This window comes from Hylobates moloch, unplaced genomic scaffold (genome assembly GCF_009828535.3).
Source record: "Hylobates moloch isolate HMO894 unplaced genomic scaffold, HMol_V3 SCAFFOLD_64, whole genome shotgun sequence".
NCBI classification, from domain to species: Eukaryota; Metazoa; Chordata; class Mammalia; order Primates; family Hylobatidae; genus Hylobates; species Hylobates moloch.
Window position 1 is genome coordinate 143335 of NW_026652339.1, and position 12014 is coordinate 155348.

The 12014-nt window shown below is 60.5% G+C and overlaps 1 protein-coding gene across 1 annotated transcript; it reads right to left on the reverse strand.

The window, feature by feature from the left end:
- Positions 1-308: 308 nt before the first annotated feature.
- Positions 309-10084, reverse strand: LOC116463789 (neuronal pentraxin-1). Its single transcript, XM_032147054.2, has 5 exons — positions 9475-10084; positions 8983-9190; positions 6680-6924; positions 5234-5413; positions 309-4540 (listed from the first exon to the last, which is right to left on the reverse strand). Exons 1-5 carry the CDS (start codon positions 9916-9918, stop codon positions 4319-4321), a joined length of 1299 nt encoding a protein of 432 aa, XP_032002945.1. The 5' UTR covers positions 9919-10084; the 3' UTR covers positions 309-4318.
- Between the last annotated feature and the right edge of the window lie 1930 nt (positions 10085-12014).

A 12014-nucleotide genomic window follows, 5' to 3' on the forward strand; every position in this document is an offset into this window, starting at 1 on the left:
CCCCGGAGGGGATGGGGAATGCGGAGTGACTCTACATCCCAGGCTGAGTGGCCTCACTGAGTTGGGGAAACACTGGGCCACTCTCTGCCTCTGTGTCAGCTGCCCCTGTGAAATGGAGACCCCTCCACCCAACATCCAGCGTCACCAGATGGCGTGGGGTTGTTAAAGGGCACAGGGCAATGCACAAGCGAGGCACACACCCCCTGCAGGTGAGGGTCACCTGCACCTGGCTGGGGAAGAGGGGTGGCTGCAGTGGGAGGTGGCATTGGCAAGCCTCGGAAAAGAAGAGACGTCCTGAGGAGACCACAGTCTTTCTCCACTCTTTACTGTGTAAAAATAAACTCAACAATTCATGTCATTTCAGCAAGAAAATGAAAAAAAAAAAAAAAAAAGCAAGAATACCAGTAGAAATAGTGCATTTCCAGAATTGCTGATGGGAGGTGGCAGGTCCCATGGTTTTGACCCATTTGATACCCAAAAGGCTGCAGATCATATGAAAAATGTACAGCTTTGGTTAGCAAATAATGAAAAAGTAAGATACATCGATTCTCTTTCATATTATACAGTATATACATTATAACAATATCAACCGTAAGGGGTTTGCTTTTTTTTTGTTTTTTTTTTTTTTTTTTTGGCAAATAAGACAAAATTGGGACTCTAAGTATTGGGCTTTTTTTTTCTCTTCAATGACTTGTTCCCTTTCAACAAATTGCACTTAAGTCCACTGTGTACAGAAGTAATACATTTCCCATCGTTTGTTGAATAAATTTACACACTGTGTTTAAGAGATGAAACCATAACTTCGTCAAGCCACATTTGGTTGCCATAAGATTCCAAAGGATTCTATCCTCTTAGTGTGAACCACATGTAACCCAAGCTGCTTCTATCAAGGTCGGAACTGATATTCAAATCCTCAGCTCATTCCACTTAGTAAGTCAGCTCCAAGACACAGGTTCACCATAAATGGCCAGTTTTACCTCCTGGTCCCCAACATGCTTTTGAGAACAGGTGGCCCCTCTTTGGAGCTCACTGGAATGACTGAACCTCATGCCAGCCTCTCCTCACTCCCTCACTGCCCACAAGACACCCCCTTGGTCTCAGGTCCCAGGGCTGGTGACAAAGTGATCTTTGCAGTCTTAGAAAATAAACTGGGAATCTACAAAAGGAAAAGAAAGCATACAAAATGTATCTCTTTCTTCCAAAATACATGCTTTCAGTTCTACATTTTGGTGGAGCCTGAAAGTATTTTCGAGGGAGATATAGGTTGAGTTAATTTATAGGTTTGTCCTTTTCTTTCATAAAAATACTCTTGTTTGGTAATAAACTTTTTCTTCTACAGTAAGAGAAATAATACTGTGTTATCAAAAGCAAGAAGGCTTACGACTCAAGTGGGATCTAAGCCCCTGAGGGCCCGGAGAGCTTCTGTCAACAGCTCTCCCACCCCGGACACCCAGGGAGCTGTCGGACACCAGCTCGGCAAAAGCAAACACTGCCTCAACAGTGCTTTTTATCTTCTTGTTTTATAAAATGGCTTACCTGAGAGAGGCATGTATTATTCAGTGCAAGAGGGAACATCAATCAGATTAAGGAGTAGATGGGAACTACGTGGATTAAATTTGCGGCTGTGTCATCGACCTTTCTCGGGGCCAGCAAAGTGCCAAGTGTCAACACAGTGAGGGAGTCGAGGGGCTTGGCTCAGACCCTAGCAAGGGGCAGGAGGGAGCTAAAGGTCAGCTTCGGCCCTGGCACCATGGGTGGGTCAGAGGAGGGGCGAGGAAGGTGAGCGGGCCAGGAGGCTGCAGGGGTGGAGGCGTAAGCACTGGGGTGTGCTCTGCCCCTCGCTAGTCAGGGCAGAGGATGGCTCATGGTCCTGAACGGACAGCTCCCACCTGGCCCACAGGGGCAGAAGGTGGTCTGCGGTCCAGTAGATCGGCAGGGGCGGGGCTGGCCGGAGGTGCTGGCAGGGGAGCACCCCGCACAGCCCGCACTGAGCGTTGCCTACACAAGGGCTCCGAGATGGCTGGAGTGAGGGTGGGGCTAGATCTGGTCTAGAGAGGCGACTCCAAGCTCTGTCGCTGGCTCCCAGCTGTGGGAATCCTTTAGGCTTGTTCTCAACCTACACATTAGAAATGCTTCTTGGTGTGTCTGGGGAGGGGGAGAGGGAAACTGAGCTCTCTCTTGACCTCCTCCAACAGCCTTGGCTTGCTTACCCAGCCATTTTCAGTAGCTACACGGGTGGTCACAGAACACTGGGTGGCACTCGGCACACAACACAGAACCGGGGCAGTCCATGCAGGTGTGGGAACACACGTCGGACCCAGGGAGCAAGGAACACGCCACCCCGAGGAACATGCAAACGGAGAAGATCCCTGCAGATCCAAGGATGCCACAACCCGACGGGCGCTGATGAAGCACGATTATCTAAGAAAAAGCCACTGTTGAACAACAACACGCAGCGCGGTGCCTGATCTGCACCCCCCTCCGCGGGAGTGATGCATTGCAGAACGGCGGCCGGGTACCGTGCAGACACCCACGAGAACACTGACACAGAGACACTGACAGACACACACAGATGCACTAGGTTCTTGACACAACATGGACCTGTGTTTAAGGGGACAGGTGGCCCTTGAAGGAACAGAAGACAGAAACACCTGCTCCTCCTGCAGAAATGTCTGCAGCTGCAGCTGAGCCAGGCAGTGCAGTAGAATTTCTAGAAAGACTTGTCAGCCGTTTGCTGATGAGACTCCTGGAGACAGAGTTGGGGTGCCCTAGGGGCGTGCGACCACCAGATGGTGCAAAGCAGGAAGCTCCTCCTACCCTCTCCTACCCTGGGCAGGGCCTCCCGAGCCTGCTCTCTTTCTCACTCAGTGCACACACACAACACACACACACACACACACACACACACACACACACGCACATACACTTCTCTTCCCTCCTTGGAAGGACTAGAAGGGAATGTTCATGTTGCTTTTCACGGGGAACAAAAAAAGGCAAAAAGGTTCTGGACACTGGTCAGGTGTCAGTGTCACTGGCCAGTGGCAGCTTGCAGGCTGCTGTAGGCCGTGAGCCCCGTGAGATGGAGGAGTGGGTTTCAGGCCCCCGCCCTGGCCAGGCCTGGCTCCACGTGTGAGGTCTCCGGAGTACCCCTGGAGGGGTCTGAACCAGCTCACCTGGCGCCTGGTGTGCTGGGAGGGATATGGCTGTCAAAGGCCCCCAAAGAGGACCTTCCCACCGATGGGCTGGGTTGAAGTCCCAGTGGCCCCATGTGGCCAGGTCTTCATCGAAACACGGCTTCTTTCCTTAAAAGGTCCCCTCTGGTCTGCACTGCCAGAGGCCAAAGGAGAGGGGCGCTGGGGCCTGGGTTCCTGGGCTGTGGGTGGGACGCTCCTCTCTCAGGGCCCTCTGGGCTGAAGCAGCGCAGCACAGCTCCAGAGGTGGGAAGGGAGGGGCAGACCCCAGCCTTGCAGGATCTGAGGAGGTGGGAAGGCTGAGAGCAGGGCCGTCCTGGGGCAGAGCCAGCTGAGCTGGGCACACAGGCTGACCTCCCAGGCTCCATGCTGCTCTCAGATGCAAACAGCAGGGATGGATGCTGGTTGGCCCTGGGGTAAGGGCCACTGTCCTCAGCCATCCCCTCTCCTCCAGGGGAGAGCACAGGGTACCATCCCAGGACAGCCCGCCTTCACCCTTCAGAGACAATTCACTTCTATTACAAAATAAAAATTCTCTGTAGAGAGCCCCCGCCCCCGGCCTTTGACAAACCACTAAAAGACATTTATTACGTCAATATAAAGATATGCTGCTCTGAAAAAGGTTTGCAAACAAAGACAAATGCGTGTACTGAGGTTGCACCAACCCCAAGGCACGCGCGCAGTTAACCAAGTTGGCAAATATGAATTTTCATCATGAGATTTTTCCAAAGCCAAAAGAAAGAAGGAAATGAAGTATGTCCTCAAAGAAAAGGCCTCCCCCAGCCACGCACACACACACGTAGACACATACATGTAGACACGCACACACAGATCCTCTCACCTACTTCTGCCTTGTTCAAAACGTTGCAGCACCCACTTTAGCTGTGAATGGGGCACGCCTGAGAGAGTCCGGGCTCCTACAGAGAAGTGGGGCTTCCTCAGGGACAGATGGGAGCAGGGGCTGCTTCGTGTGCATGAGGACAAAACCAGGCTGTGTGCGTGTGCGTGTGCAGGGGCGACGGCCTCGGTTCCTTCCTGGGGAAAAGGGAGAGAAGAGACGCACAAAACAGATCATCGCCGCACAAGCAGGGGGTGAGGGCGGGCGGGCTCAGCCTGGCCTGCCACGCTCAGTTGATCTGGCGACAGGCCTCGAAGGTCCACTTGGTGGCTCCACCGTAGATCTCAATGTGGGATTCAGCCCAGGCGATGACATTGCCGGACAGTGCCTTGGTGCTGCAGGTGGCCAGGTTGTAGACCTCCCCAGGGGTCAGCTTGCGGTCCCAGATGTTGAAGTGGGCCAGCTCACCCACAAATGCCTGGGTGGCATCAAACCCACCACCCAGAGTGTCCTTCGGAGAAAAACAGAGGATGAGAGTGGAGGGGTCGCCAGGTGGTCTGGGGGCCCATCCCTAGGCCGGGGGTATGAGCGCCTCTGTGCCTGTCCAATCACAGACTCTCACGGCCACTCCTGGGTGCCGTTTCATCTCCCTGTCCCTGACTCTCTAGCCCTACATCCGTCCCTCCCCTCAGGGAGCCCAAGAAAAGGCATGGCACCATCTCTGCCCTGGAGCTTCTCCTGGGGGGACCTGGACTCTGCCCCTCCTGCAGCTGGTCCCTCAGCCATGGACAACCACAGCAGCTGGGCCTGGGGCCCCTGCCCAGACATCACTCCATGCCAGCTAAAGCTGCCCAACAGGGATAGACATCCCGGATTCTCCATCCCTTCGTCTTCCTCCCAGGTGCTCAACGGGAGACAAACCACTTCACAGGAACTAAATTATTCATCACTAAAAGCAGAATTGGCCTTCCCATGCCAAAGAAAGTGTTGCTGCAGCCATGAGAGCGTTGAAACCAAAGCTCACTCCTGCAGGAAGTTCAAGCGCAAGTCCACCCAGGGCACAGGCCTTGCCTGGCCTGCTCCCCGGGCTGCTTCTCAGGGGAACCACTTCTCCGGCTACCTCCCTCCCTCGTTGCTCCTCTTCCCCTTCCCAGCCTCTGGTTCTGAAGCTCTCTCCCCTTCTCCACAACATCCAGCACAGTACCTGCTCCTGGCCCAGCACCAGCACGCCCTGGGGCTTGATGGGGTGATAGGGTGCCAAGTTCTCGCCACTGCCACCCTGCGTGCCATCCTGGTAGGCCTCCCAGACCCCGTCCCGGGTGGTCCAGGTGACGCAGATGTGGTGCCACTTGCCATCATTGATGACAAAAGGCAGTTTGGCCACCTGGGAAGAAGAATGACAGACGCCGGCTGGTGGGTACAGAGGTACAGCCCAGAAGCCATAATCACTGCCTCGGTTGTTCCTATCTCTACTTGCAAAGTAAATATCAAGAACTATTACTGAATTCTCACAGCACCTACTGCCCCAGACTTCAGTGTCTGTCAGCCCCGCTTGGGCGTGGGGCACAGAATCACACAGGAAATGTAATGCTCTACTGAGGGAACCCCCAAGGGCCATGTGGGTGCACAGTCTCTTCACTCCTACTCACCCTCCTCCCTCTTTGCTAGTCTACACAACAAGCCCTTGGATGGAGAGCCATCCCTGGTGTCTGAGTTCACTGCTGCCTCTCAGGACTCCGTGCGACACCTGTGCAGCCTCCTTGCTGGCCTCTCCTCTCTCTTCCAATGTCCCATCTCTAGCCGTTACACCCTCTCGCTCTACAACACGGCAAGCCTTTGCCGAGGATCTGAGAGATGTCACGGAGCACGATGCCTTTTAAAGCTCAGACCAGCCTCCGACCTTGAATTTCACTCTCCCGCTGCCATTCCAGGTCGGGAGGATGACGGTCCAGCAGACAGTGAGGAAAGAAATTTCACACCCTTTCCGCTTGGGGAAAGGGGGCCCAGAATGGCACAGCCCTTTGTGGGGAAGAGCAACAGGAACAAGGGTGTGGAATCCACTTCCCAGCCCAGGTTTCAGCCACTGACTACCACTGCTGGCCTGGACTTGAGACACTTTGAGAGCTGGCAGCTAGTTCTGCAGCTAACAGGGGAGGATGGAGAACGTTCACTAGAGGGAAAGGCTGCCGTGCCGTCCTGTTCCAAGGGGTCGCACAGACCTGTCCTCCTTCCGAGAGTTAGGGGGCTGAGTGGGATACACTTGGAATCAGGAAAAATCTCTAAGGCCCCCTCACCCCCCTAGAGCATCTCTGGGTCCCTGCTATGGAGGGGCAAAGCCAGCTGCAAGGCCAGCTGATGGAGGAGTCCAGATCACATCATCAGGCAGGGCCAGGCCCCATGGCTCGTTCTCTGCCATCTCCCATACCCACCCCAGGAGGCATCCGGGAAGGTCCAGCTGTCCCTGCTCTCCCAGTACAGGTGAGGGTGCTCCTCCCACTTCACCCTCCCCCTCCCTCAGTCCCACCTGGCAAACACTTTCCTTGGGGCCCCATCAACATCTGAGGCCACCATAGCTCTGTCCTAGCATGCAACATGAGCTGGGGCCCTGGGGCCTCGCCCTGCCGCCCTGCAAGCCCGGGGGCTGCTCTACCTTGTCATTGATGAGGATCTCCATGGGGTTGTTGCCCCACTCAATGAGGACCAGCTCGTTGGCCTGGCCGGGCACAGCATAGGAGAAGGGCGTGCCCACCCCTGGCGCGGCGCTGGACTTGAGCCACATGCAGACAGTGAAGGCGTACATCTCCGGCAGGGTCTTCTTCACCTTGGCATACATATAGTTGGTCCGCAGTGGGAACGTGAGCTGGAACTTGTCTCCAGGGCGGTTGTCTTTCTGACCTGCGGAAGACACAGTCCTGACATCTGCACCTGCGTGAAGTGCTTATTGGTGTCTGAGTTGAGTTCGGTCCCCACCAAGCTCTGTGATGTGGCTGGGGCAGGCTCTGGTCTCCATTCTGGAGATGCAGAGCAGGTGGCTTCCCAGGTCAAGTACTTTGCCCCAAGGCACAGGGCCAGTTCGTAAAGAGCTGACCCAAGCTCTCCATGCTCCAGGTCTGGCCGGCTGTCACGCCCACGTGCTGGCATCCTTGGAGAGATGGGGGTGGGGGGCAGTGCCTGGTGGGCTGCCGCATCAACACTGGGCTGCGTGGTGGGCATGAGAAGGGAATGGGGACAGCCGCCAAGCCAAGTCAACCCAAGGAGTAGGGGTGGCTGCAGAGGAGGAATGAGGCTAGCTACCCTGAGAGTAACCGACCTGATTCCAGGATGGGGCGGGGCTCAGAGCCCCTCCTCGCTCAATCGCAGGCTCTGCTCCTGCCTCTCCCCACCCGACAGCCAAGCCCTGGTGCCCACACACTTCCCCCCAGGCCAGATGTGCCTCTGACCCACCAGTGCCTCTTGGGTATGAGGCTGGGCAGCTCCCCCCGCAAGGCCCTTCCAGGGACTCTGCCTGGAGCCCTGCTGAGAGGGCAGGGCAGCAAGGAGCTGGGAGCACTCTGGGCGCCAGGGCTCCCCAAAGTGACTGCTCTAGGATGCCGCCACACTCTCAGGTGAGCGAGCGTCCTCACAGCTCAGGTTCCAGGCCTGGTGGCCTCCCCTTCCACAAGGCCCACCTTCTCCCTCCCCACCGGCCACTTCTCCAGTGAGCGCCAACCCCCATAGCCCATCCATATACTGTGGCACCCTGGGTATGGTGTGACTGACTCCAGGCAAAACATTCCTGGCCAGCAATGGGCACCAGTACCAGGCCCAGAGCCCAGGAACACACAACCCCTAGTCAACCCCTGGGTGAGCAGCCGTGGTCCTGCCAGGAAGCCCAGAAAGAAACCAGTTCCCCAGGCCAAAAATTATTTCTAGAAGGCATCCTGCCTGGTCAGCAACCACCCCCTCCTCTAAACCAACTGGCAGGGAGCAGAGCAGGGCAGGCCCCCTCAGTGCAGCACCCCCGCGGCTCCCCCCACCCATTGAGGCCTGCAGTGGCGGATGGGGAGGGGCCCAGCCCCTGGCCTTTCTCTGGGTTTTTTCATTCCCCAATCTCCCCTCCTTCCTTCTCCCTCCCTCCTGAGGTCCTTCCTTCTCCTGATCTGTTTTTCAGTTACGTAACAAGCCTTAAGATGGCACTGTTTAAATCTGTCCGGCACATTTTGCGGTCTGAGCAGGGTCACGTGGCCTTGCTCCGCACCGGGCACCCCCACCACACACCTTTTACAACCTTGTTTGATTTCTGCGACTTCAAGGCAGAGCCTCCAGAGCTCATCCAGGCGCCCTGGGTGATAGGCCAGCTGGCCTGAGTTGGTGACTGAGAAACCTCAGGGATTTGAAAGATGCCAGGGCTTGGGTCACTCAGAAGAGAAAACCTCACGGTAGGGGTTCAGGACAGAAGTGGGTAGGAGCTGGAGATCCTGAGAGGACACCAGGGGCATGGCAGCTGGGAAGAAACCTGCTTAACAGCCTCAGCGGCCCGGGGAACCAGAGCACCCAGCCCCAGCCTGCACCCAGCTGTACGCTGAAGCTGGGGACCAGGGAGAGAGAGGCTTTCTTAAGCAGGGAGGGTTTGGGCCAGCGACAGCCACTGTGCAAAGTTACTGAGGATTAAACAAATCAGACTTGAAAAATCCAGCGAGTGTGTGAGTGTGTCTGGATGGGGGAGGGGGCACTATGCAATCCCCTTTCCCAGTGACAGCCCCAGCCCAAGGCACCCAGCCCTGCTAGAAACACCGACTAGAAGCCCAGAACCTGGGAAGGGGTGCGGGGGATGAGAAAGGGGTGCAGGGATTGGGGTTAGGGGGGCGGCTTGGGGCTTGCACAGTGCAGAGCTGGGCTGTTAGGGATTGGGACGGAGGCAGGGTCGGGCAAGCAGGCGCAGGCAGGCGGCACGGCTCCCCCTGGCCCCAGTACCTTTCTCGAGCTCGCTGATCCGCTGGTGCAGGGAGGTCAGGGCGGTCTCGATCTTGACCCTCTCCTCGGTGTCGTTCCTGGGGCCCCCCTTGCCCTCCTCCAGGGTGTTCACCCGGGACAGCACCTGCCTCTCCAGCTCATCGATCTTGCTCTGCAGCAGATCCTTGAGGCTGTTGGTCTGGCTGGAGGAATTGAGGCGGCTGTACTGCTGCGGGGTGCAAGGGCGGGGGAAACCACACCGTTAGGCGAGGCGCGGGGACCGTGCTGGAAGGCCCGCGGCGCGGTCCCCTCTGGGCGACTGCGGGAGCGGCCTGGCAGGGAGCTGGGGCGAGTGGCCGCCGCGGGGCTTCGCAGGCGCGGAGAGGCACCGGCCGGGCACCCGCGCAGCTGAGGCGGGGGTGGGGGATACCTGGCCGGGTAGGGAACGGGGTGGGGGAGGGCAGAGGGGCGAGCGAGCCGGAGGGGGAACCGGAGCCGAGGGCGCGCGCGGACCTCGAGGTTCTCCAGGCGGGTTTTGAGCGATTGCAAAGTTTGCCCGAGTTGGCTGAGCGTCTCGGCGGCCGGTGTCCGGGACAGATCGCCCATGGTGTTCTTGCCCGAGCCGGGCTGCTTGCGGCCGCCGCCCGCCCGGGCCTCGCCGGCCCCGGGGTCCAGCGTGCTCTGGCTCTCGCAGCGGCCCAGCTTGGCGGTCAGCTCGCGGATGGTCTCCTTCTGGCTCAGGATGGTCTCCTTCTGCTGCAGCACCGTCTCGCGGAGCTGCAGCACGCTGCTCCGGAGCTCCTCGGCGCCGCCGGCGGCCACGGACGCGGCGCACATGTCGGCGTCCACGGGCACCGAGGTGCAGATGAAGCGCGTCGGCCCGAAATCCTGGGCCCCGGCGCCCAGGAGGCAGAGGGCGAGCAGCGCACAGGTGCGCGCGGCGCGGCCAGCCGGCATGGCTGCGGGCACTGGGAGCTCCGGGCCCGGCTCGGCTCGGCTGGGGCTCGGCTCCGGCTGGGACTCGGCTCGGGCTGTGGCTCCGCGAGCGGCCCGCGCTCTGGGCGCCGCGCTCTTCGGCCGCGCGGTCCACACCGCCGCGCTGTCAGGCCCCCACTGCCGCCTGCGCTGCGGAGCCCGCGCCTTTTATGCCGCCGCGGGAGGGGCCTCGCGCCGCCGACGTCAGCGGGGGAGGAATCCCGCTTTAATTGTCTGCGGCCCGGGCCCGCGGCGCGGCTGGGGTCTCACGAGGCGCCACCGGGGCTGCCTCCGCTCGCGTCCCACCCCCGCGCCTCTGAGAGCTGCCGCGGCCCCCTCCTCCCCCGCTCCCGCCTGGGCCGGCGCGCTGCCCCGAAGGCTCCGAGAGCTCAGGGGCAAGGAGGTCGGGCTCCGGCCCCGGACTCGAGGATGGACCACCTGCGTGGTGTCCCCGAACCTCCGACGGGGCTCCAGGCGGGCGGGAAACCACCGCGTCCGGGAGATAGAATTCGGTTCCGCCCTCCTGGCTGCACTGAACACCTTCGGGCCGGGGTCGTTTGGAGCCAGGCTGGGTCCCCAAGGACCCATATCGTCAACACCCGAGTGCCCGGTGGTCAGCGGCGCGGAGTGGGGCCTCGCGGAGCCACTAAGTCCAGAGCGGGGGTCACTGGGCCGCTCCGCGTTTCTTAGATGTCCGTGTGCTGTTGAGAAGCCGCCGGGCAGCCTGGGTACACGGACTTCCCACGGCTCGGGGTCCCCGGCGCCTCCCGTCCCCCAGCTCCCGGGCTCTGTGGACCCGGCCCCGTCCCCGGTGACTCTCAGCCCCCACCCCGTGCGGGCGGGGCGCTGGGGACTTCTCGGAGGCAGCCCTAGCTGATCGAGCCTTTCCTGTCCGCGGCGCCAGCCCGATTGCGGGCAGGCGGCGTCGCCGGGGCTGGACGTTCGTAGCGGCGCTTCGGAAGGGGTCCCCGCGGGAGCAGCCGCCCGCGTCCCCAGCAGCTTCCCCTTGCCAGGCGCCGCGCGCGCCCGGTATCCCCGGGTGTCCACCTGTGCGTGGGGGGCTGTTTCCCGTCTGTCCAGCCGCGCCCACTTCTCAGGCCCGAAGGCCAGCAGGAGGGGTCCCAGAGGTGGCTGAGGGCGTCCACCTGAGAAGCTCCGCTCTCGCTCAGATACCCCACCCGGCACCCGCGCACTCGCGCCTTCATCTGGACCGCGGGGCTCGGCTCTCGAGATCCCCGTCCGGGTTCCCTCGCCGGGCTGGGGGCTTAGGACCAGGGCTGGCGCAGCCGCCCCGCCCCGCCCCGCGGCGATCAGAGCTGTCAAAGCCTCGGAAATCCCTCCGTCCACGCCCCCGTGGTACAGAGAAGGAAACTGAGACTCCGAGACTGCGGGGCCGGGCTACAGCCGTGGACCCCCCGACCCCTCCCCGCCTCCCCCGGCTTCTCTGGTCTCTGCGTTCTGCAGCCTTTCCCTGCGCGCAGCCGGGGGCTGCGGGTCGGGAGGGGGTCCCCAGCCCGCAGGGACCCACGGGCAGTCCCGGGTGCCGGGATCGGGCGTCCGCCCCTCGGGCGGGAGCAGAGGCCGGCTCGATGGAGGCCTCTTTGAGAAATGGGGGCCTCTTCCCGTCCCCCAGCTCCCGAGCTCCCGCCGTCTGCGTTGCGTTCAGCATCTCAGCCTTTAAGCCTCCCTGAGCCGGGGCTGCGTACTCGTTGTGTCCTTCGGCCGCCGCTTCCTGGCGCCAGAGGGACCCCGCGGCCCGCACGCGCCTGTCCTCAGCTCCGCGCGGAGGGTGTGCGAGTTCCCGCTCTGCCGACCCCGCTTGCCCACCACGGCGCTCCCAAACCCACGCGGCCCGCGGCCCCTCGCGTGCTCTGCCGACCCCGGGCCGCAGGAGGGGTTAGCCTCGAGGGTCCCCACTCGGGGTCTGCGCCGGCAGCGCCACAGGCTGGAACGCGTCTCGGGAGAAATTACCCGCGCGGGGTCGCGGCGTCTTCTGCCCCAACTCCGGTAGGGAGCCGCTAGGCGGGTACCCTCCTGGCCCCAGGCTTTGGCCTTGCCGCCCTCCCGCACGCGTCCAG